The sequence below is a fragment of the Hesperophylax consimilis genome, chromosome 20 (assembly GCF_061612785.1).
Source record: "Hesperophylax consimilis isolate HC1 chromosome 20, BYU_Hcon_1.0, whole genome shotgun sequence".
Lineage (NCBI taxonomy): Eukaryota > Metazoa > Arthropoda > Insecta > Trichoptera > Limnephilidae > Hesperophylax > Hesperophylax consimilis.
Window position 1 is genome coordinate 9,929,272 of NC_142855.1, and position 25,210 is coordinate 9,954,481.

Genomic DNA, 25,210 nt, shown 5'->3' on the forward strand with positions numbered 1-25,210 from the left:
TTGTTTGCATTTCATGTTGAAGTTCGGCTTTATTTGTAGTTCTGCTTTGACAGTATCAATATTTAACTTATTTCGGTTTTTGGTCCACGTATTCGTACACAAGGAAAAAATCCTTTCGGATTGGGCATTAGAAACGGGGATGGAAAATACGTATTTTATTATTTTTAGCAGATTCTTGTTTTCATCCGTAGATTTGAGAATCTGAATCCAAATTTCAAGAACATTTTCACACTTCTTATCGTCTATAATTTTCGTCAGGAGAGGCTTTAATATACAGAACTCTTCATACAATGCATCAAAGTTAATATAAGGTATCTGTAGTTTTGATACCATGATGAACAAATCCTGGAACTTAATTTCTTTCGTCAGTGGCAGCGGCTGCCCGACCGTGTTCCGCATTTCGACTCAGCCGCCCGCGCGCACCGCCGCCCGCCGCCTCGCAGCACATCGCGCGAAATCACGCTGATTCATTTATTTTTTTCAAATTAAACGACTAAGTACTGTCCTCTATTGAAGATTTTAAATTAGAGGACAAGATCAATTTTTGGGTCTGAAATAGAGGACGTCCTTTAAAATAAAGGACGTCTGGCAACCCTAATGTATACACACATACATACACTTACATATACATTTCATAACAGCAACAGTAATTATTTTTTAGATCAACACGATAGGTAGCTTTGTCTTGTTTACGTTTGATTTGAAGGTGGCCAATGATGACATTGAAAAATCAATGGGATGACTTTTATATGTCTCGTTAAAATAACGGCACATTCTCGGTAAAGGTGAGTCATACCCCAGCTTAGTTTTATATTTTTTAATATGTAACGGAATATAATGTATAAGTCGGCAACCAATTCTAGGAACGTTGAACATAATTTGATAGAGTAAAAAAGGGCAGTTTATTAGAGCATTAACAATTTTGAAAAGAAAATTTAAATCAATATTTAGTCTTCTCTGTTCAAGGGTGCGTACATTGTAGAAATTTAGTCTATCGGTGTAATGAGGAAGTGATCGAGCTCGCTTATCACAATACGCTAGGTGGTACATAAAATGTTTTTGAACCCGCTCTATTCGCTGAATATGAACTTTGTAGGTTGGACTCCATATAGAACTTGCGTACTCCAACACGTTGCGGGTGAAGGAGTTGTACAGCGTTATTTTTGATTTGGGATTCTGAAAATTTTACTATTTCGTTTGATAAATCCTAGCATTTTCAGGGATCTAGAAATAATGCTGTCGATATGAGGTGTGAAAGTTAGTTTTTTATCAAATATTACGCCTAGGTCCCGAATGGTTGTGACTTCCTGGAGTTTAGTACTGTCGATAAAATATTGAGTTGAGATAGAGTTGCGTTTACGTGTAAAAGTTATGTGGACACATTTTGAAGAATTCAGAAACATTCTATTGTCAATGCACCACTTAGAAACTCTGTTGATATCATTTTGAAGAAGTATTGAATCAAGTAATGTGTGGATGATTTTAAAAATCTTCAAGCAATCGCACAAGTCATTTATAAAAACAAGGAACAAGATCGGGCCCAAATGGGACCCTTGAGGTACTCCAGACGGCACATCTAATCCTCTTGACTCGTAACCATCAAATACTACTCTTTGTTCACGGTCAGTTAGATATAGATATAGATATAGACCATGAACACCCATGCGTTTTAGTTTATGTATTAATAATCTGTGATTTACCTTATCAAAGGCCTTGCTAAAGTCAATGTAGATGCTGTCTATCTGTTGACCTTTATCGACAGCTTCGGTTAAGGTAGTGACATAGCAAAGTAAATTAGAGGATGTAGATTTCTGGGAGAGAAATCCATGCTGTTTTGGAGTAATAAGATTTTTGAGATGATAATTCAGACTTGGACAAATTATTTTTTCGAAAATTTTAGCAAATGAACAGAGAATGGAGATGGGTCTATAGTTTGTGACGTCGTGAAGGTCGCCACTTTTAGGTATAGGTACAATATTTGCTTGTTTCCATCTTTATTTATTTAATATCAACGGTATAAATATACCATAAACAATGATAACATGTCACAGTTAAAATCGTAGAAATATTTTTAAAAAAGAATTACAAATATATGTGGCATTTGAATGTGAAATGACATTAGAGAGTAAGTAAACAAGAGATACAAGTACATAAGTTTCTATAGTGCAAATAAGGTAGAATTAGATTTAATTAATATTGATTGAAAATATTTGATAGCATAGCCCTCTTGTACCTACCTTGCGTGCAGTTAAATAGATCTGCCACATCTGCGTATCTATTACTAACTTCATGCAACCTAGGTACAAGCGAGTGTTTGGAATACTCAGTCCTGATATTGTTGCATTTAAACAAAATTTTAGAACGAGTAGCTCTCGTGGGTATATGAAATTCAATGAGGTTAATTAAATCAGGACTGTCTATACTACCATTTACAATTTTGAACATAAATATTAAGTCGGATATAATTCTTCGATCTGAGAAGTTTAATAAATTTAGATTTTTCATCAAGTAATTATAATTTATATTTTCAATGGGAATACCGAGTTTAAAATTAATGTGTCTTAGGAATTTATGTTGAATTTTTTCGATTGAATCTGAATGTCTTGAAAATCTTGTTGGGAAAACGATTGATGAAGACAACGATTTCCTGTAAATGATAGTCAGAGGGAGTGCGAGACTGTGTGCACACTTTTTAATTAGGATAGGTGGAATTTTGTCGGGACCCGGACCTTTGTCTGGTCGAGGTTAAGCATTGCTATTTTTACATCGTGCACACTAATATTTACTGTATGCAGAACGCCGTTTGATTGATCAATTGAAACGGGATGAGGTTGAGTCTCTTCGTTGCCTCTTATGTTATCTTTCTCATATACTGATGAAAAGTGTTGGGCAAACAGTTCACTGCTTTCCTCGCCATTGGATGACTTTTTTACTCCATACGTCATATTTTGGGGGATAGTATTGTTATTTTTTTTCTTTTGTTTGATAAATCTCCAAAAAGTTTTAACGCTATTATGATTAACCAGACACGATTCGATTTGTTGAATATATTTAAAGTAGCAATTACTAATGAGTTTGGAACAACGGGTGCGTAAGAGTTCGTAAAAATTTCTATCACGAGGATTTTTATATTTTTTATAGAGAAGTCGAAATTTATTTTTTTCCTTAATAAGTTTAACTAAGTCTGGTGAGTACCAGTGAGGATACTGCTTGTTACAATTTAAAATTTTGGTTACGCATTTCTCAATTATACGATTCAGATGAGTGTAAAATATAGAAACCATATTGTCTACTAACATGAATTCAGGTAAAAGTAATGTAATGGTGTTTAAAAGAGAAAGTACGAAAACAGTGTGCAATATAGTTGTGAATGAGGAATACTTGGAGCAGGTGGATGAGTTTGTGTATTTAGGAAGTATGTTCTAGAGAGATGGGAAGGCTGACAGAGATATTGAAACAAGGGAAAATGCAGGTAACTCCATTCATGGAGGACTGAACGCAGTTGGCGCTAGCATAATGTGCTGCAGTCCACGATGGAGTGCTGGTACCTACCTTGATGTATGGAAGTGAGGCATGGAACTGGCAGAGAAAGGATGAAAGTAGATTGAATGCTGTTGAAATGAGATCCCTGAGGCGTATGTGTGGTAAAACCATGTATGAACTTGTGAGAAATGTGGAGATCCGCAAAAAGTGCATGGCTTATTTAATGGCTTAATGAGTAAGATTAAGAAACGGACGCTTAGATGGTTTGGGCATGTAGAGCGAATGAGCGAAGAAAGGAGTGTAAGGAGGATAAATGATGCGAATGCGAATGGTAGTAGAAGTCGAAGACGCGCGAGGAAGACATGGCACTATCAAGTGAATCCGATACTCGAGCCGGGCCATGTCAAGAGTCAGAATAATAGAAGACTATGTATGAATGTGAATGAGGCAAGGAGTGTGTGGTGTGACCGAGTTGTTTGGCGGTCCGTCCTCTCTGCCTACCCCAGCGGGGAAACGGCGTGATGGTTAGTTAGTTAAAATCTTTGGAAAAATCCGAAAATCGATGAGAAATTTAAAGTTATACATTAAATAAATATCCCTCTTTGGTTTGTACGTATCTTTCCTTAAACTATTTTATTTTAGATTCTATATTAGTAATGTTTTCATATACACGGTCGTTTATCAATTGAATAAAATTCTCAGTACGATTTTAAGTAAGGCTGATAATATATATTTACGTGAAGACGCCTCGCGTAAGACATTCAAGCTTTATCTATGGAAACATTTTTCTTTGTATTTTTGATCACATGTGACGTTTATCCTTCAACTTGCGGGTTGTCCAGTTAAGCTGTATATTATAGCAGGGTTTGTCACGGTTTAGGTAAAATGGATACTACAACCATCAAGAGGGAACCAATAGAGGTGTCTATTGCTGATGAGGAAGGGAGCAAACTGTACAAGGAAAAAAATACATCGGGTATCAAAACCGAATGCATGGACTACTCCTGTGCTGTTGATCAAAGCGCAGGTATAACTGATTTAATTTAGATATCTACCTATTTTATATTGATTGTATTAACCAGTTCATAGCCGAGTGAACCAAAAATATAAAACATATAATTTTATTTTATTTGGTTTATAAGAACAGAATATACCCAGAGAGTTATTCTTTTTATGCATGACATAACTTTAAACTGATTAACTAAATACGAAAAAATATTAGTACATAACATAAAATAGGGAACTTGCTGTCTAGCAGTGCCCTCACTGTTTTTGCGCTAAGATTGTCAAATTAAGCCAAATCGCGACGGTATGAGAAGTAATTATGAACTTACCTTGGGGCAAACGTATTATGCTTCATTTTAGTTGAAATAATAAAGGAAAAACATGGAAAAAAACAGAAAATACTTTGAGATAGACATTTATTAACAAATAATAAGCGGCCATGTCGATTTCTAATGATGTAATTATTTTTACAAGTTTACTACACTACCTAACCTAACCTAACCAGTGGGATATTTTGATAAATATGTCATATTTATTTTGAGTGTAAAAATGAAACGAAGTGAAATTTGTTCTAAGTGAAAGCTTTGCACCTGAGAACAATACCACGGGCACAGTTTGAGATCATCACGAATTAGTAATTATGTCGGGAAAGTGTTAAATTTTATTGGGCACTCGTAGTCAGCGTATACCTAAAATAGAAACTAGAACAATACTACATATAAGACAAATCACTAAAACAACATTACCAACGCTACTATAATTTGTAGGATTAAACAAAGTGCTGGTATAGATTACGCTTAATTCTATAAATGGTTTAATTTAATATCTTAACCCTAAACTTGTTGCTCAGATCATGCATCCTATTGGTTAGTGAGTTTGTCTGATAGTTGGTTGTGTATGTTTTGCATAAGAATGTTACATTTTGTCTTGTGTTCCTAGTCGGAAAATGAAATTTAATAGTGGCGACGATGGCAGGACTCTCAATTAAGTTGTTAATGACTTTGTGTAATACAACCAGGTCTGACATAATCAGACAGCAATAACCATAATGCATGTTTATGTATATTTTCTATTTTGTTATATGTAGATAACACGAGGCGGTAATCCATAACAACAAATTATTCAATTTCAATTGGTTTAGAACCACATCACACTTGACCGTTTTCGGAACCACCCTTCCTTCTTGCAGGCAAAATATATAATATTACCTATCTTTTTGCCAGCCAAACACGCAAACATAAAGTGGTATTGACTTCTAAATCAATTAAAATCTGGTAAAAATAAAATTACATGACCCTTTTTACAGATTCTCAACTAATTAAAGAGGAAACTAAAGAAGATGAACACAAACACATACAAACTGCAGATACATCAGAGAAAAAGAAAGAATCTAAGATAATTAAAAGCCAAGACGATTCTAATAAACAACCTGCAATCCGCCACAAAGAAAAAGCATTTGCATGTAATCAATGCAGCTCTGTTTTTGCCTGGAAGAACCAACTGGAAATACATTCGCTCGTTCACACTGGCGAGAAACCATTCTCATGTTCTAAGTGCAGCTCCGTATTTAATCAGAAGAGCAACTGGAAAACCCACATGCTGACGCACTCCGGAGATAAGCCTTTTGCCTGCCCTCACTGCGCTGCTGCATTTTCTCGAAAGAGTACTTTGAAGACACATATCTTCCAACACACTGGAGAGAAACCCTTTGTTTGTGTGCAATGCAACGCTGCGTTTGCTCACGAAATCAGCTTAAAAACTCATATCCTATCACATTATGGTTTGAAACCGTTCCAATGTGATCAATGTAGCTCTGCGTTTACTCGCAAAACCGGGTTGGACAGACATATTCTCTCGCACTCCGGAGAAAAACCATTTCGATGTGCACAGTGCAGTTCTGCCTTTACGCAGAAAAGTAGTTTGAAGACTCATATGCTTTCTCACACCGGGGTGAAACCGTTTGCATGTTACCTGTGCAGCTTTACATGCTCTGTCGGCATCTCCCTGAAGAGACACATCCTCACACACACAGGGGAGAAACCATTCTCGTGCCCGCTGTGCGACTACATGTGCTCGCAGAAGTCTCGCCTCAAAAACCATATCCGGAGACATAATGAAAAATCGCAGAAAGCCGCATCTCAGATTAGGGTGGATTGATTGGCGAACCGCAAAATAATTAATATATATATTTATTATACACAAGGAGGTGTCGCGGAAAAAAAACACGCCGGGGCTACGTCATCTTTGGGGATGCTGTGGGGGTCTTTTAAGGAAAGGAAGGAGAGAAAGTTCTGGGAATTAAAAATGTATGAAGGGTAGGATTCTACGTGTCAGTGTATCCAGGAGTGACAGACGGTTTACGATGATATCTCATCAACATTTGTCACCGAAGAAACGTGCGAGATCAAATAAACAATTATTATATTTTATTATAATGTCCGATACACGTCCGTTACCTTTTCATTTTCCTCGTGTATATTTCACAGTCTCATTGAGAGTTGTTGATATTATGTATCTTCATCAATGATTAAATAGTTTTTATTTATGTTGTCCTGTTCAGTTTGCAGTAGATTAAGCAAGGATAATTGAAAAAATATTACGAAATAACATTAAATTGTATTTACATGTGTGTACGTAGGTAGTAAGATTAGTACTGTAAATGGTTAAGGAATTTCATAAAAATTCTAAAGTCTCAAAATATATATCAACTCTACCTTTGCCACTAATCTTCTAAAAAATGTAATAACGTGAATTATAGGGGGGGAGGGGGTAAAATAGCAAATGTATAATCATTTAATGTACAGCGTTTTTAATGTAGCGTCCTCTGCGTGAAAAGTTGTATCTTTTGCAAGCTTAAACATTCTAATATTAGTTTGTTAATCTAAAGTGAACTTCCAGCTAAGTATGTTTTGTTTAATTGTTTGTAAATAATAAAGTGAGATAGAGTCTAACTTGTAATAAATTGTTACAGCTCCCTCGAGGTGATTTTTAACAAAACCGCGATGTACATCCAATTGTAATTGACTCTGAACATTTCACTAGAAGAAGCTATTCTGAACTGTTCACCTATTTTAGTTTGTTTTTGCATGTGTATTGCTAAGAATTAGTTATAGCATCAGGTTTAAGAATATATAATAAAAATAATTATGTGATTTTTTATTTTTTAAATTTATTTAATATCAACGGTATAAATATACAATAAATCACATACAATGAAATCAGAAGGTATAAAATGAACAGAAACTCTAGCTGTTTTACTTATAAAGATTCCCATATACGCTGATGTAGCGCTGGTATAGCTATACGGCGAGGAGGGCCGTATACTGCCCAGTTTAAAATATTTAATTATAATAATTTTCATGCAAGATTTTTTTAAATTGGCACCACTTTGTTCCAGTCCTTATAAACACGGTCGATTTTGCATTTCGCGTTTAGTTGCTAACTTCACGTTTCTTCAGATGACATTTGCGATGTCATGGACCCGGTTTTGCTTTGAATTGCTTCGAAATTTGGCCAATTTGATCATGCGTTCCATATTTGGTTTGGTAAATCTATATAAAATATTTCTCTGATGGTGCTGCCAATGGGTATTATTGCTTTTTTTTTACATTTTCATTGCGCGACCGATCGGTATTTGTCAAATCCAACGTCCCCGAACTCCGTCTTAGAACCACAGTAATACGTCCATAATCCTTGGGGGTCGCGCGGTTTAAAAATTTGTCAGCCACTAATACTGCGGTATTACGACCGTTATATGCAGTACGCAAGCGCGTGATTATGTGTGACGTTTTCTACTAACCTGTCCTTATTCCTCCATATTATCTTTTATAAGGAAGACGGAAAAAATAATATAAAGGTAAGAGATACAAGTACATGCCAAACTTTTAAGTAGACTTAGGTTAAATTCATATTGATTGAAAAGACATGATATTACATATGGCATTCTTGTTCCTAAATTCTGTGTAATTAAAAATAAATATTATGGTGAAAAAAATTAGCACACTGAAAGTGGTATTCTCTCTTTCTAACACAGTTTAAATCAAATTTGTCACCGTAAAACAAAGTAAGATAACCTAACTTTTATGAGTTTCGTTTCACAAGACGCCATTATTTTTTTTCTTTATTCAGTGACGTGGTTATTACAATTATTAGGTATGTTTAGACTACCAAGCTAGGCACATGCCCGTCTTACGGTGTTTCATTATAATGAAATAGTAATAAAATTATATAGGTACATATTTGTTGTTGTTTATTTGTACACGCCCAATTAGGGCTTATACATATGATACAATTAATAATACATTTGATATAATCAAAGAGTAAAGAGATATATCGTTGTGGCCAGGCCGCTTGCCACGCTCATTCTTGCCGGGACTGCCCCGTGATAGTGGGGTAAACTGCCCTCGATACGCGGCTTGTATATTTTTATGTTACTAACAATCATGTATGCAGGGACATTGGAGGGTCTAGAATCGTTTTTAAATAAATTTAGTTCTTTTTACAAAAAAAATAGAGTCCTGACGTGTGCGGCTAAGGAGGTTAAACAATCAGTTTCCTCACATAGCCGTCGGGAAAGGGTGGGTCCCCTCCAATTACTATGCTATAAAATTTCGTACGAAGCAATTGCGTGTACAAATGAAAGAGTTATCATTTTTTAAAGAAAAAATTGTGTGGCACTGACATTAAAAATGAGGCTATCTCTGGAATCATAAAGTTGGCCATTCTATCCTTACACACAGATATACAACTATTTATTTGTATTTTTTGACATACTTGGTATTGTGGCGCAATTTGCGATTTTTTTTTTTAAATCCTCAAAGTTGAAAAAAACACTTTTTAATGTTGATGATTCATTTTAATGCTTAAATGCTTTACATATGAGTATGCTTTGTCTAGTTAACAATATTTTATTTACACTGCAAACCTAAAAGCATTTATGCATTAATATTTAATTTATTCATCAAATTTGAGAAAAATTTATGAAACTTTGTGAATCTTTAATTATTCAATATTATATGAAACGACAAAAAGTGAGGTAGCAGTAATGATTATAATGCATTTGTCTAATAAAGTATATGTTTTTTTCGTAATCAGTAATTTTGGTTCAGTGTTTAGATGAAAAGAGTCCTGAAGGGTTGATAATTATGACGAAAGTTATGTCAGAGGCCTGAAAGGTTAAGAAATATAACTGTCATTATGTCACAGGCCTGAAGGGTTAAGTTAATAGTGTAAAATAAAGTCAATACCCACGTCTGTCTGTTTGTGCGCTTAGTTCTTCTAAAACACGCAACGGATTTTAAATATCATTTAGAGAATTTCTTCCGGAAGGTTTATACATATATAATACATGCATATTATATCTATAGAAAGTAGAGAAAAGTCGGGCAACCCCGGGTACACGTCAGCAAGTTTCATATAATTTAAAAGTTCCATAAGCGTCTATTTGGATAAACAATTGTCCGGTGCTTACTTTCGTGATTATTTTCTTTAATTTTTCGCTGTCTATGGATATAATACACACTGACATTTGGCTTCAGCGCGGTCGCCTTCTTTGCTTTCCAACCTTGCGCGTAGTAAATTGTTGCTTTGCCTTTCGAAGTAATATTTTGTATAAACTTTAACGTAATGAAGTTAAATTTGTAAGATTTGAGATTATTTCAACAACTATCACGTTTTTATATCTAAGTTCTTAAAATTCGAGCGCTCCTAATTTTCTAATGACGTATCTTTAACACTCTTCAAGCGACCGATAACAATCAGGTCACATTTTTATCAAGTTTCAACTTTACGATTGTTTCTGTAAAGTTTAAAAGCGGTCGCTCGTACGTCATGTCATTATTAAAAGCGGTCGTTTATTGCAAGGTGGTACTGGTGGATTGATAATTTCGTGAAAAAGTTACTTGGTACAATGTTTTAACACAGTTATTTTTCATTTTCAGCTAAGATCAATTACTATCACATAACAGGACGCTATCACAGCAGTGCCATGGATCATCCCAACCCAGAGAGTGTTTCTATCAAGACGGAACTTGGGTCCGAGGAAGAAGGCCCAGGTGAAATCGACCTTCTTGGTATAAAGATCGAGCCAATTAGTAGGTTGAATTGGGTATATATCACAAAGGTGTTTAAAATCAGCGCAGACAGGACAGCTGCTTGTTTTCGACTTTCCCTCTTGTTGTTCATCCTTTTGATTTTACCCAATATTTACAGGCATTTGTCGGAACTAAGAAAACGTTATATTTTTTTGAGCCAGAGCAAAAGAGCACCCCTGTTTGTAGAGTGTAAAGAAGATAATTGCTGGAGTTGGTCTTGTCAGGCTGTCCCGATTTCAGGATTGGAGTTATAATTGTTTTCGTCACCGGTTAGACAGCGTTATGGATTAAGGGTCTGTAAGTAAGGATTTATTAATGCTGGTCTTAAAGAGGCCCGAATTATATAATGGAGGAAAAACAGACGCCGGTAACTCGTTCCACATGCGAGCCGTCTTAAACAAAAACGAATCGAAGAAACGAACCGTTCTCATGAAGCCAACATCAACTGAGAACGGGTGTTCCGCTCGAGTCCGTTGAGCTTCGCGCACATGCACCGTTGCACCGGAGATCAATGCTGCTAGCTCATTAAAATACCCGTAGAGCAGAATCAGCATGCCTATATTCCTACTGCGCATTGTAAATGGTAATCGGCCTGTCAACAACGGATTGTTAATCCGACAATTTAACTGATTATGCCCGGTAAACCGTTGCCAGTTCCTCAAAATTTACTTCCCCCAACAATCACTCAAAAATACTCAGATATTTATTAGATAACGCATATGACATGTATTTTTATGCTCTCGTGAATATGAATTACAAGGATTCCGTGATTCATTATTGCATTGATTTAAAAAAACTATACATTCCGTCTGAATATTCTAAAGAACAGAATGCTTCATGAATGTTCAACGCAATCCTTAAACACAACCATCAACCGGGTGCAATGACCAAAACAATTATAACTCCAATCCTGAAATCGGGACAGCCTGACATGACCAACTCCAGCAATTATCGGCCAATATCCTTAGCAACTATAACTCCAAGATTATTTGAAAGTAATACTAAATGAAATACACGATAAATTAATGTCTAAAGATAAAATGTAGACTATCCACTAATATAGCAATATACACTGTAAAGCAAATAAGAGAATTCAACAAGAAACGAAAAACTACCGTATCCGGGTTATTCTTAGACCTAAGTTAAGCCTTCGACAGGATCTGTCGTAAAACATTATGTTAGAAATTGAAAGCTGGGAATATACCTACCATATATATAAATACACTATTGCGATGGCATTACCAGTAAGAAAATGTTGTACGTTATGCAATTACATACTCCCAGCCAATATACTTGCGGTCAGGAGTAAGGCAAGGAGGATGTATGTCCCTCATCCTGTTTAATGTATATATGGACGAGTTGTCAATTCGCCTGTATATCAAAGCGGGCTGTCGTATTAACAATGCATGCATAAACCACATAAGCTACACGGACGACATGATCCTCCTAGCTCCGTCGATCGAGGTATAAAGATTACTTGTGAAGAATATGGAAAACAGAATAATATGATGGACAACCCGAAGAAGACGGAATTGATCGCGTTCCACCACTGAAAAAATCCAGATACAAGTAAGATGCTCTCCGTACACTTTTACGAAGGAGAATAAATACATGCACGAACGTAAAATACTTGGGGCACATTATTAATCAAGACCTATCGAGTCTAATATGATTGCCCGCAGATTTTGTAAATGCAGAAATACTGTTAAAAAAACACTGTTCAACGCATTCTGTACCGACTTGTATACGTGTGAAACATGGTGTCACTACCGAACTTGCTCGATGGAACGACTCCGAATCCAATATAATGACGCCTGTAGAATCATATTTGGATACAGAAGATACAGCAGTGCATCGACAATGTTCACGGAATTATGACAAAATGGATTTGCCGGCCTGACGAGACACCGGGTCACTGGAAGCAGGATGCGGCTAATGTCCTCCGCCAACACGGTGGTGACGGCAGCCTACCACCACCAAGCGCAACTCCTCAAGACCATGCCCTACATAATTGTCCTTAATTGCTAATTTATTTTTCTTCATCTTCTTTTGCATTTTTCACATATCTATTGTACAAAAAATATGTATATCTAGATGGGACGTGTGGGATTGCACTATCCTCCCCACATCCTGGAATAAAAATTAAAGTTTTTGTGTAAAACATTTTTATATAGTTGAAATTTTGTACTCTCTGTGACAGAGCTTGTGCAGGGAGCAAGAGAGTTAAACAATATTATATAATCCGACAAAATCTACGAATAATCATATAATTGCATCGACGACCGTAACTCTAAACTTAACCCTTGGCATGTCTTTGCATTTCAATGTATTATTGTTTTGTTATTCCAGGAAGCATTCAAGTGGAAACTATTCCCATCAAGGCAGAACCAGGACCCCGAGAAGAAGACGGAGTTGGAATTCATTTTACGGAAATTGACGTAGACCTGCTGGATGTTAAAAAGGAATGCTTAGACCACACTGAAAGTATTATCGAGACTGCAGGTAAAATAGATTTTTGTTTGTCTGATTTCGTTTTAAAAATTTTGTATTTTCATTCTATAAATCTATATTTATTAAGGTTTATACGCCACGTCATCTTTTTCAGATTTGGACCCGAAGACACATCCCAGGGAAAAACCGTATTCATGTTCCGAATGCAGCTATTCATGCTCACAGAAGAGATATTTAAAACGTCACACGCTCACCCACACTAGAGAAAACCCCTTTTCATGTTCCAAATGCAGCTATTCATGTTCTGAAAAGGGAAATTTGAAACGCCACATGTTCATCCATACTGGAGAAAAACCTTTTTCATGTTCCGACTGCAGCTACACATGTTCTCAAATGGGATCTTTAAAACGTCACATGCTTACCCATACTGCAGAAAAACCTTGTTTGTGTTCCTACTGCAACTATTCGTGTTCTAAAAAGGGACAGTTGAAAGTTCACATTCTTACCCACACTGGAGAAAAACCCTTTTCATGTTCCGACTGCAGGTATACATGCACACAAGAGAGCTCTTTAAAACGTCACATGCTTATCCATACTGGAGAAACCCCTTATTCATGTTCCTACTGCAGCTATTCATGTTCTAAAATGGGAAATTTGAAACGTCACATGAACACCCATACCGGAGAAAAACCTTATGCATGCTCCTACTGCAGTTATTCTTGTTCTGAAAAGAGAAATTTGAAACGTCACATGTTTATCCATACTGGAGAAAAACCCTTTTCATGTTCGTATTGCAATTATTCGTGTTCTGAAAAGGCACAATTAAAATTTCACATATTTACCCACACTGGAGAAAAACCTTTCTCATGTCCCGACTGCAAAATTTCATGTATTACAAAGGGAAATTTAACTAGACACATGCTGACTCACAGTCTAGAAAAACCTTTTTCGTGCCCCGACTGCAACTTTTCATGTATTACAAAGGGATATTTGACGAGACACATGCTGACTCACAGTGGAGAAAAACCCTTTTCATGTCCCGTCTGCAACTATTCATGTTCCCAAAAGGGAGATTTAAAGAGACACATGTGGACTCACAGTACTGAAAAACCTTTTTCTTGTCTCGAGTGCAATTATTCGTGTTCTCAAAGGGGAGTTTTAAAAATTCACATGCTGACTCACAGTGGAGAAAAACCTTTTTCATGTCCCGACTGCAAAATTTCATGTTCTCAAAAGGGATATTTGAAGAGACACATGCAGACTCACAGTAGAGAAAAGCCCTTTTCATGTCCCGACTGCAACTATTCATGTTATCAAAAGGTAAATTTAAAGACACACATGATGATTCACAGTGGAGAAAAACCCTTTTCATGTCCCAACTGTAACTATTCATGTTCCCAAAAGGGAGCTCTACAAAAACACATGCGGCGGATTCACAATGTAGAATAACCCTTTTCCCGACTGCAACTATCCATGGTCTAAAAAGGGAAATTTATAATTTGTTATATAAAAGTATAGTTGATGAAAAATTTAATGTTGCGACTGCAATTATTCATGTTCTGTAAGGGGAAATTTGAAGAAACACGCGATTTCAAAGTAGAGCGAAACCATTTTAATGTTATTTCAGCATAAAAGTATTGGAAAATTTCTGTTATTTTCGTCTAATGCCGTCAATGTTTTAGTGACCCGTGACATTGTAGAAAAGAGGAAACACAGAGAACGGCTAACCATTCCACAGCCGAGCTCTTGAACTCAAGAAGAGTCGTAGAAACGATCTGTTGTCATGTTATAAATATTATCAACTGTGTTCAAATGTTATAGATTATCTGCCGTTAGAAACGCCAGCTGAAAAAAAAAAGATTTTATTCTTATTTTTTTATATTAAACCCACTCAGCAGGTCCTGAGAAAAATACTTTCCCTCAGAGCCTGTCATCTTTTGGGATGCCGTGTGGATGGTAGTTTTTAGGAAAGAAAGGAGAAGAATTTCTGGGAAGGAAAATTCTGGATTCAAAAGCCTCATAAATGAACCAACTCGAGTATCAAATGAATGCAAAACTTGCATCGATCATATCTTCAGTAAGACCAATAAACAAACTCAAGCCATTATATATACATCCACGATTACAGACCATTACTCAACAATTCTCTCCATTAACAAAAATAAAACAGGAAAAATCTAAAATCATAAAATTACAGTCCAAATATCGGAAACCAATTGGAAGGAAGTAAAAAAATATTACAAAATACTGAATGGACAAACCTTTATGAAACAGATGATACAAATTCTGCTTGGAAAGCTATTTTAACGAAATTATACAACATACAGTACAATCGAATACCACATTGATAGAAAAAAAGATATCCCATAAAAATAAGCACATCAGACCTTGGATTACACAAAACATCATCAACTGTATAAGGAAAAGAGATGAAATACATTTAAAAGTTAAAAAAGACCCTTACGATATATTTAAATTAAGATTCTATAAAAGGTACAGAAATATAAGTAAAAATGTTATTCGCAACGCCAAAGAAAACTACTATAAAAGGAAAATAGAAGAATGTAACAATGACTCCAGAAAAATATGGAAGATTATAAAAGGAATCACTAACTCTGAACCCTCCTACAACAAGAAAATGATTGGAGAATTAAACATTGACATGATTCCAACTTCCTTTGCAGAGCATTCTGACAAAATTATGGAATATATTAATACTTTTTTCACTAACATAGGCTCGAAATTGGCAAATAAAATCACAAAACCAATTACTAATGAAAAGGAAATAGAAAATAGTGAAGTCTCAATCCAAGATAGCACACTAAATCTAAACCAAATAACTAGCAACGAACTAAGAAAAGTGATTGCTTCACTAGATAACAACACTTCTTCAGGAAATGATCCTATCTCAATCAAAACTATAAAACATCTCCAAGAGGAGTTGATCCTCCCCCTGACATACCTTATAAACCTCTCTATATCAAAGGGGATATTTCCTTCTTGTCTAAAAAATGCCACAGTTTTACCAATTTATAAAAATGGAAGCAAAAATGACATAAATAATTATCGCCCTATAAGTATCCTAAGCACTTTCTCAAAAATCCTGGAAAATAATTTTGAAAAGCCAAATCGTCCACTTTCTGGAAATTAATAAAAAAATTTCCCCAACACAATATGGATATCGGGAAAGTTTGAGTACCGTGGACGCAATTGAACATTTAACAAGAATAGCCATAAAAAATTTAGACGGTGGAAAAAATTGTCTGGCTGTTTTTATAGACCTAAAAAAAGGCTTTGACACAATAGATCATAAAATTCTTCTCACAAAACTTAAGAAAATTGGCATATCTGGCACTCCACTAAATTTACTGATGACGTACTTGACAGGACGAACACAACAAGTACAAATAGGCCAACAAAAAAGCAATCATCTTCCAATAAACTACGGCGTCCCTCAAGGAAGTGTCTTGGGACCAATCTTATTTCTCATCTATATAAATGAAATTACCAAACTTCCCATCAAAGGAAATATAATTAGTTTTGCCGATGATACTGTTATGTTATTCCACGAAAAGGACTGGATGGACACTTATAAAGAGGCTGAACATGGACTAACTGCACTTCAAAATTGGCTTCGGATGAACTCTCTTACGCTCAATATAATTAAAACTAATTATCTAGCCTTTTCAATAAACTCAAGAGGTCAACCGGGTAAAGAATACACTCTAAAATTGCACGAGTGTCAAAACAATAAGTCACATTGCTCTTGCCCTATTATAAAAAAGGCAAAAAGTATTAAGTATCTAGGAGTGGAAATAGACGAAAACCTTAGATGGGACATACACATAAATAAACTCACTAAAAAGCTTACGAGACTTGTATATTTCTTCAAAAATCTAAGAAAAATACTACCTAGGAAAGACATCAAAAAAGTATTTTATGCTTTAGTTCATTCCCGTCTTGAGTACGGAATTCTAGTATGGGGATCTGCTACAGCTAATAATATGAACCACTTAGATATTGCTCAAAAGAGCATTATAAAAACCATACTAAAATTACCCATCAGAACCTCCTCAAAAGATATTTTCAAGTGTTTTGATATTCTAAATTTAAAACAAATATATGCCAAGAAAAATCTCCTAATGAAACTCGGATACATGATACAAGAGCCTCAAAAAGGGATATACGAGATGTTCCAAAATTCAAGACAAGTTTTGGCCAAAGAAACCACATATATCTGGCAACCAAACTTTACAATATCCTTCCTCCAAGTTTGAAAAAGATAGAAAAGATAAATAAGCTTAAGGAAAAAATCAAAACATGGGTGAAAGAAATTGATGCAGACATACTAGAAAATTTACTAAAAACATCAGAAACTAAATAACAGAAAATCAAAAAAATCTACCAGTCCCCCTCAGCACAGGACTACCTAGTGAGGAGGACTAAGAAGAAACTATATGAATGAAATATTATAGATTTTTATATAATGTAAATCTCATCACACCTTATTAAATACACTAATAAAAAAAAATAAAAAAAGGGTATAAGGGATGGATAGGGATCAGTCAGTCCAGGAGTGACAGACGAATGATTTATCCCTCTGCAAGCGATAGGTTGAGAGAGCTAACCATCCTCTCCCGATGCGGCATGCCACGCAGCTGGTAAGTAGCATACTGAAGGTACCTTACCCGATGAACCACTTATGATAACTATAACCGACCTATGGCAGAGGTGTTGGTTATCCTATAAACGTATCCCGGGGCGGCGGTCCCAAACCCGCTTCTCAAATTCTTTATAATAAACTTAGAATTCACGTTACTTGACATTAATTTATGAGTGTTTAGTATAATACATATTACTAAATTTGCATGCAAATAGAGTGGAATCTAGACACTCCACCATGAAAGATGGAACAATATAATACTAGGAAAATTACAAAACTTTGGTAAGATAAACAGAGCTACGTAGTTGCTATAGTTAAATTATATTATATTTGATATTCTTCTTTCTGAAATAAATTGGGTAATGACTTATTTATATTTGGTGAATGATGTGTTGAATATATCAACAACATCTTTATAGTCATTACCCAAATTTAGTATACGGCGAGCGGGGGTATAGAATTGAGATTCAGTGTTGGAGTTATCACAATAGAACGGTAGATAATGCCTCGATGTTGGTTTACGAGGTATATGTAAAGAAATCAAGTATAATAGTTCAGGGCTGTCAATTATTGAATTTATGATTTTGTATATTGTAAAATATATGAATATATTATGTACGCACCAATGTATTTAGATTTTTTAATCTTAATTTTTTTTTGCCTTTAATGTATCTGTTTTATTGTAAATGTATGTTCATGGTAGTATTTCGTATATATAACTAATTTTTAACTAGGCAATTACATTACAATTAGGGAGGTATAAATTAACACCAATAAATATATTCATATGCTTACTTTGTTCTGATTTTTGCATAGAAAATAAATTTGACTTTACTATAATACTAATATATTTTTATTCCAGTATTTGTGGAGGTGAGTGCAATTTCACATATCCCATATAGTTATACATATTATACATATAAATTATATTATAATATTATAATCTCTCGTGTCTAGGATGAACGAAGTATGCATGAATAATGAGTTAATGATGAATGTAAGTAAGTCTAAAGTAATGGTGTTTGAAAGAGAGAGAATGAAAACAGTGTGCAATATAATTGTGAATGAGGAATACTTGGAGCAGGTGGATGAGTTTGTGTATTTAGGAAGTATGTTCTAGAGAGATGGGAAGGCTGACAGAGATATTGAAAGAAGGGTAAATGCAGGTAACTCCATTCATGGAGGACTGGACGCTGTTGGCGCTAACAAAAAATTGTCCAAAGAAGCGAAGTTAGCAGTCCGCAATGGAGTGCTGGTACGTACCCTGATGTATGGAAGTGAGGCATGGAACTGGCAAAGAAAGGATGAAAGTAGATTAAATGCTGTTGAAATGAGAACCCTGAGGCGTGTGTGTGATAAAACCATGTTTGATCGTGTGAGGAATGTGGAGATCCGCAAAGAGTGCAAGGCTGATGTAAGCGTAATGAGTAAGATTAAGAAAGGGATGGTTTGGGCATGTAGAGCGAATGAGCGAAGATAGGAGTATAAGGAGAAATATATAATGGAAATGCGAATGGTAGCAGAAGTCGGGGACGCCCGAGGAAGACATGGCACGATCAAGTGAATCAAATACTCGAGTCGGGTCATGTCAAGAGTAAAACAAAATAAAATTAAAGGCACTTTTTGGCCATGTTTTTTTCTTGCATAAATCAAAAGAGGCGGATGGTGTTAAGCGGGAATTTAAACCTTATTTTGTATATTAAGTGTTTTATTTCAATTAAGGAAGTATTAATTAACATTAAGAAAAATGTGTTTACCTATCCTCATACACAAATCAGATATTCCACATCCCATATTCTAAAAGTAACTACATACAACATTCATTTTTCAGAAGGACGTGCACAAAACACACTAACATCTTTTCTATCGCTGATATTTTCCTTTTTTTTATTTATTAAAGGAAAAGTAGATATAAGTAATAAGGTTTACAATTTACAATGACAATATTTAATACTACTCTTCCAGAGAAGCATTCGCTTGTGGTTGGAAGAGGAGTGTACATCATACTATTGTAGATATACCTACATATAGAATCAAGAGAAGTAGGAAAAAATATATTGTAAGTAAAATGTACTACTAGTAGCTATAATATATAAATAAAAACAATGTAATTAGTTTCTGGAATAAAGACGATTATTAATTTTTCCTATTTTATGTCCGGGTTAAATCTTCCCCATAGGAAAAACTAAACCCTTCCACACACCTTTCCACAAATGATCATCTAGTCAATCAACATTATGCAAGTGCATTATATAAGCAAAATAAATACAAAACAATACAAGAACAACACGTCAACTATTATTATTATTTTTATTAATATGTATACTATATTTGGAGAAGAAGTTGCTTCTTTAGTAGAATATATATATATTTTTTTTTTAAACTTCCGATTTTGTTGTCCGGGTTAAATCTTCCCCAGAGGAAAAACTAAACCCTTCCACACACTTTTCCACAAATGATCGTCTAGTCAATCAACACTATGTAAGTGCATTATATAAGCAAAATAAATACAAAACAATACAAGAACAACACGTCAACTATTATTATTATTTTTATTAATATGTATACTATATTTGGAGAAGAAGTTGCTTCTTTAGTAGAATATATATATATTTTTTTTAAACTTCCGATTTTGTTGTCCGGGTTAAATCTTCCCCAGAGGAAAAACTAAACCCTTCCACACACTTTTCCACAAATGATCGTCTAGTCAATCAACACTATGTAAGTGCATTATATAAGCAAAATAAATACAAAACAACACAAGAACAACACGTCAACTCACCAGAGATCAAATGGGAAAATAATTCATTTGATCTCTCGTGAGTTTTTTTTTGATAATATTATTTTTAAACATGTTTTCAAAATGCTCAAAGCTTAACTTTTGTCGTTTATAATTCTAATTTCTTCAGGAAGTTGATAGAAAAAGGTTCTTCTTGGTATGTATAGTAATTTTGTGCAAAGGAAGTGTTTAATTTTGGACATGGAAAAATGTATTTATGTCGAGTAAGGTTTTCAGTTAGAAAATGTATATTGGATACATTAAAATCAAATTGTTGATTAGAAACCCACAACCTCTGCTATGTGTTAGACATTTGAGTTTTTTAAATCATTTTTTGTTTTTTTTTTCTTTATTTTGTTTTTTTTTTGCATTATTTTATTACGTTAGTTTGTAGTATTTTTAAATTTGTACTTAATTTTAAGTATTTATTAATTATCTATATAATTTTTGGTTAACTCCACTTTAGGTTTAATTTTTTCTTTAATTATTTATGTTTTTCTGTTTATAACATGATTTTTTTAAGGAAACTTTACTTGTTAACTTAACTCATGTAATTATTTCAATAAAATATGTACTTACACCTGTATGTTTCCCTAATTAATAAAAAAAAGTACTTTTTACTTAAATAGTCATTGTGAATTACTCGGCTGAGTGACTAGTGACGTCATATGGAAGCATTTAAAAAAAAGTTTTTGAAGACAAACATAAAAAAGTCACCATAAACAAAAACAAAATTTTTCATTTTTCATTCCAAATAATATAATTACACCTTGTATATTGATGTTTTATTCACTTTAAATCTTTTTCTTAGCCTAAAACAAAAACGAAAGTACGAAATTTGCGTAATTATCAATCAAACAGATCTAATTTGCAAAAATTGAAAAATCTTAAATTATGACACAAACAAATTTCAGACCTTGTTTGATTAGAATTTTTCCATACAGCTCTTACTAAGAATGCCTTCTACACAAATAGGCTGCTCACATGTCAAACAAACCAACGTGATACGTTTTACATGCAGCTCTTACATAGAAAGCCACACAAACAGGATACTCTCATGTCAAACAAACCAACGTGATACGTTTTACATGCAGCTCTTACATAGAATGCCTTCTACACAAACAGGATGCTCACATGTCAAACCAACGTGATACGTTTTATATGCAGCTCTTACATAGAATGCCTTCTACACAAATAGGCGGCTCACATGTCAAACAAACCAACGTGATACGTTTTATATGCAGCTCTTACATAGAATGCCTTCTACACAAATAGGCGGCTCACATGTCAAACAAACCAACGTGATACGTTTTATATGCAGCTCTTACATAGAATGCCATCTACACAAATAGGCGGCTCACATGTCAAACAAACCAACGTGATACGTTTTACATGCAGCTCTTACATAGAAAGCCACACAAACAGAATACTCTCATGTCAAACAAACCAACGTGATACGTTTTATATGCAGCTCTTACATAGAATGCCTTCTACACAAATAGGCGGCTCACATGTCAAACAAACCAACGTGATACGTTTTATATGCAGCTCTTACATAGAATGCCTTCTACACAAATAGGCGGCTCACATGTCAAACAAACCAACGTGATACGTTTTATATGCAGCTCTTACATAGAATGCCATCTACACAAATAGGCGGCTCACATGTCAAACAAACCAACGTGATACGTTTTACATGCAGCTCTTACATAGAAAGCCACACAAACAGAATACTCTCATGTCAAACAAACCAACGTGATACGTTTTACATGCAGCTCTTACATAGAAAGCCACACAAACAGGATACTCTCATGTCAAACAAACCAACGTGATACGTTTTATATGCAGCTCTTACATAGAATGCCTTCTACACAAATAGGCGGCTCACATGTCAAACAAACCAACGTGATACGTTTTACATGCAGCTCTTACATAGAATGCCTTCTACACAAACAGGATGCTCACATGTCAAACCAACGTGATACGTTTTATATGCAGCTCTTACATAGAATGCCTTCTACACAAATAGGCGGCTCACATGTCAAACAAACCAACGTGATACGTTTTATATGCAGCTCTTACATAGAATGCCTTCTACACAAATAGGCGGCTCACATGTCAAACAAACCAACGTGATACGTTTTATATGCAGCTCTTACATAGAATGCCATCTACACAAATAGGCGGCTCACATGTCAAACAAACCAACGTGATACGTTTTACATGCAGCTCTTACATAGAAAGCCACACAAACAGAATACTCTCATGTCAAACAAACCAACGTGATACGTTTTACATGCAGCTCTTACATAGAAAGCCACACAAACAGGATACTCTCATGTCAAACAAACCAACGTGATACGTTTTATATGCAGCTCTTACATAGAATGCCTTCTACACAAATAGGCGGCTCACATGTCAAACAAACCAACGTGATACGTTTTACATGCAGCTCTTACATAGAATGCCTTCTACACAAACAGGATGCTCACATGTCAAACCAACGTGATACGTTTTATATGCAGCTCTTACATAGAATGCCTTCTACACAAATAGGCGGCTCACATGTCAAACAAACCAACGTGATACGTTTTATATGCAGCTCTTACATAGAATGCCTTCTACACAAATAGGCGGCTCACATGTCAAACAAACCAACGTGATACGTTTTACATGTAGCTCTTACATAGAATGCCTTCTACACAAATAGGCTGCTCACATGTCAAACAAACCAACGTGATACGTTTTACATGCAGCTCTTACATAAAATGCCTTCTATACAAATAGGCGGCTCACATGTCAAACAAACCAACGTGATACGTTTTACATGCAGCTCTTACATAGAATGCCTTCTACACAAACAGGATGCTCACATGTCAAACAAACCAACGTGATACGTTTTACATGTAGCTCTTACATAGAATGCCTTCTACACAAATAGGCTGCTCACATGTCAAACAAACCAACGTGATACGTTTTACATGCAGCTCTTACATAGAATGCCTTCTACACAAATAGGCGGCTCACATGTCAAACAAACCAACGTGATACGTTTTACATTTTATGGATGACTTGTGAAAAATTTCCGAAATACCTAAATAGTATTTTATACTGGGACTAAATATTTTTAAAGATACTTGTACTAGGTATTTTTTATAGGTATTTTTGATGGATATTTTGAATAGGTATTTTTGGTGGTTATTTTTAATAGGTACTTTTACAAGGTACTTTTAATGGTTATTTTTAATAGGTATTTTTACGAAGTATTTAGGTTTCGATAGGTATTTTTGATGGGTATTTTTAAGGGTTTTTTTGATGGGTATATTTATGTGTTTTTTTGATAGGCATTCTTGATGGGTATTTTTAATATGTATGTTTGATGGATATTTTTAATAGGTACTTTTACAAGGTACTTTTGATGGTTATTTTTAATAGGTACTTTGGCGAAGTATTTAGGTTTCTATAGGTATTTTTGATGGGTATTTTTATTGGTATTTTTGATGTGTATTTTTTGATGGATATTTTTGATTTGTATTTTTTGATGGGTATTTTGGATGGGTATTTTTAATAGGTATTTTTGATGGTTACTTTTATGTATTATCAATAGGTATTTATTTTTGATCGGAAAAATTTGGGGAATTTTTCGACAGGTAATTTCGTAGCCACCCCCCCCCCCTTCATTGATTTTTTTTTGTGTGCGGAGTAACCTTTCACAGAAGTTATACATACATACATTTATTTTTTAATATAATTTGAAATTTTTTTTGGGAATTATGTTTCACAGAAATTTTCTAACATCACCCCTCCCCCATGGATTTAGAATAATTATTGGGGAAATGCGTACGTAGAAAATTTGTGGAGAATCTGTGGGTAGAATTTATGTGAGTATAGTTTAAACCCACCTCTAGTGGTGCCGTGGTACTTGTTGTGCGTGCTACTAACTTCACATCCACGATTTTTTTTATTATTTCCTATTTACTGCCAATTTTTTAATTAAAAAATTGCATGCTTCCAATCACTATTTTAGAACTGACAATACTGTTGCTATATGTTAATCTAGGAACGAAGGTAAATCGTTGCAAGGTGGGTATTAAACGCAAAATACGAATCAGGTGCGAACAGGATTATTGCACCTGGGTTAAGTGGAGAAAAATCGAATACGAGAGAGAAAAAAAAATTCTCGAAGGATTGAAAAAAATTTTTTTAATGGAAATAATTTAAAAAAATTGTTACATAAAACATTTTTAATCATGAGCGTAACATCGGCGAATAAATTGATAATTTTGATGATTTTTTGTTTTTTATTATTTTGAAGGTAGGTACCGTCATTTATTCACTTTTTAGGAACTTTTCTATATTATTTGTGTTTCTATTCACATCTATGGTTAAATCAACAAAACTTTGACGTTTCATTTAAATTTCTTTGACGTTTGCTGTTCCCTCGCTTTTCTAATGCAATATTGTACAAACTACGCAATACTAAACTGTTCTCTTTAGTCGACTTAAGAGTATTTGAATAATCATCAGTATTCACATTTTATCTCAAATTCTGGCACATAAAATTTTCTAGTGACGTTTCTGCAACACATTGGAATTGACCGCCGCGGTTCGCACTGAATGTAAGTAGGTTCATGTTAGACTCATTTAGTGCATGTTTATTTTAAAAATGTATTGCATCACACATTTAAATCAGTTTCTAGAATATTAGCGATGAGGTAACCACCACCAACAAGGTTA

General features: G+C 34.7%; 2 protein-coding genes across 4 annotated transcripts; both read left to right on the forward strand.

The window, feature by feature from the left end:
• Positions 1–4,309: 4,309 nt before the first annotated feature.
• Positions 4,310–6,645, forward strand: LOC149414044 (uncharacterized). Its single transcript, XM_089644100.1, has 3 exons — positions 4,310–4,510; positions 5,795–6,221; positions 6,468–6,645. The coding sequence occupies exons 1-3, from the start codon at positions 4,369–4,371 to the stop codon at positions 6,643–6,645; spliced, it is 747 nt and encodes a 248-aa protein (XP_089500226.1). The 5' UTR covers positions 4,310–4,368.
• A 3,423-nt stretch (positions 6,646–10,068) lies between these two features.
• LOC149414045 (uncharacterized) lies at positions 10,069–14,653 on the forward strand. Of its 3 annotated transcripts, XM_089644253.1 has the most exons (4): positions 10,069–10,127; positions 10,428–10,580; positions 12,930–13,082; positions 13,186–14,653. In XM_089644253.1, the coding sequence occupies exons 2-4, from the start codon at positions 10,475–10,477 to the stop codon at positions 14,478–14,480; spliced, it is 1,554 nt and encodes a 517-aa protein (XP_089500379.1). In that variant the 5' UTR covers positions 10,069–10,127; positions 10,428–10,474; the 3' UTR covers positions 14,481–14,653. The 3 variants fall into 3 exon arrangements, with proteins under 3 accessions (XP_089500379.1, XP_089500378.1, XP_089500380.1); XM_089644252.1 differs by lacking the exon at positions 10,069–10,127 and having other exon boundaries at positions 10,219–10,580; XM_089644254.1 differs by lacking the exon at positions 10,069–10,127 and having other exon boundaries at positions 10,219–10,541.
• Positions 14,654–25,210: the final 10,557 nt, after the last annotated feature.

Coding starts and splice junctions, on each gene's coding strand:
- LOC149414045 (XM_089644253.1), top strand. CDS start 10,475: ATGGATCATCCCAACCCAGAGAGTGTTTCTATCAAGACGGAACTTGGG. Junction 10,581..12,929: donor TATAAAGATCGAGCCAATTA/GTAGGTTGAATT, acceptor TTGTTATTCCAG/GAAGCATTCAAGTGGAAACT. Junction 13,083..13,185: donor AAGTATTATCGAGACTGCAG/GTAAAATAGATT, acceptor CATCTTTTTCAG/ATTTGGACCCGAAGACACAT.
- LOC149414044 (XM_089644100.1), top strand. CDS start 4,369: ATGGATACTACAACCATCAAGAGGGAACCAATAGAGGTGTCTATTGCT. Junction 4,511..5,794: donor TGCTGTTGATCAAAGCGCAG/GTATAACTGATT, acceptor CCCTTTTTACAG/ATTCTCAACTAATTAAAGAG. Junction 6,222..6,467: donor TGTGTGCAATGCAACGCTGC/GTTTGCTCACGA, acceptor TTACCTGTGCAG/CTTTACATGCTCTGTCGGCA.